At 55.0% G+C, this 656-nt stretch overlaps 1 protein-coding gene across 1 annotated transcript in view; it reads right to left on the reverse strand.

The window, feature by feature from the left end:
- Positions 1-656, reverse strand: part of EMH_0019120 (uncharacterized protein) — a gene marked incomplete at both ends in the record, with an annotated part of 17,130 nt that overhangs the window by 14,212 nt on the left and 2,262 nt on the right. Inside the window, 2 exon segments of the mRNA XM_013501300.1 lie at positions 24-89; positions 351-654. Coding sequence (XP_013356754.1) covers positions 24-89; positions 351-654 — 370 coding nt within the window.

Raw genomic sequence — 656 nt, forward strand, 5'->3', positions numbered from 1 at the left:
GCAGCAGCAGCAGCAGGTCAGACCGTCGGCATGATATCCGCCGCATTGAGAAGAGAGCAGGCCAACTGCTTCGCTGTTTGCTGCTCCTCCTGCAGCAGCAACAACACAACAAAAATACTGCTGCTGCTGCTGCTGCTGCTGCTGCTGCTGCTGCTGGTGCTGTTGCTGCTGCTGCTGCTGCTGCTGCTGCAGGTGTTACAGTAGGGCCAAGGGTAAACTTCTGCCAGCACCCCTCGAAATACTCTCCCTAGGGTTTAGTGTTTATGGTCTAGGGTTTAGGGTTTAGTATCTATGCTCTAGGGTTTAGGATCTAGGGTTTAGGGTTTAGGGTTTAGGGTTTGGGGGCTGACGGGGTTGTAGGAGGCCTCCCATATCTTTTGCTCGATTGCACAGTACCGACCCAGCAGCCTAACAAACAAACACAAACACAACGCTGCTGCTGCTGCTGCTGCTGCTGCTGCTGCTGTTGCTGCTGCTGCTGCTGATGCGTGTGCTGATGCAGCAGCAGCAGCAGCTGCTGCTGCTGCTGTTGCTCGAACGGGCTGCTGCTGATGCATGCAAGTTGTGTGGATTTCGCTACTGTTTGTGCTGCTGCTGCTGCTGCTATTACTGCTACTGCTGCTGCTGCTGCTGCTACTGCTGCTGCTGCTGCTGCT

Source organism: Eimeria mitis, genomic scaffold (assembly GCF_000499745.2).
Source record: "Eimeria mitis Houghton genomic scaffold, Emh_scaff665, whole genome shotgun sequence".
NCBI lineage: Eukaryota > Apicomplexa > Conoidasida > Eucoccidiorida > Eimeriidae > Eimeria > Eimeria mitis.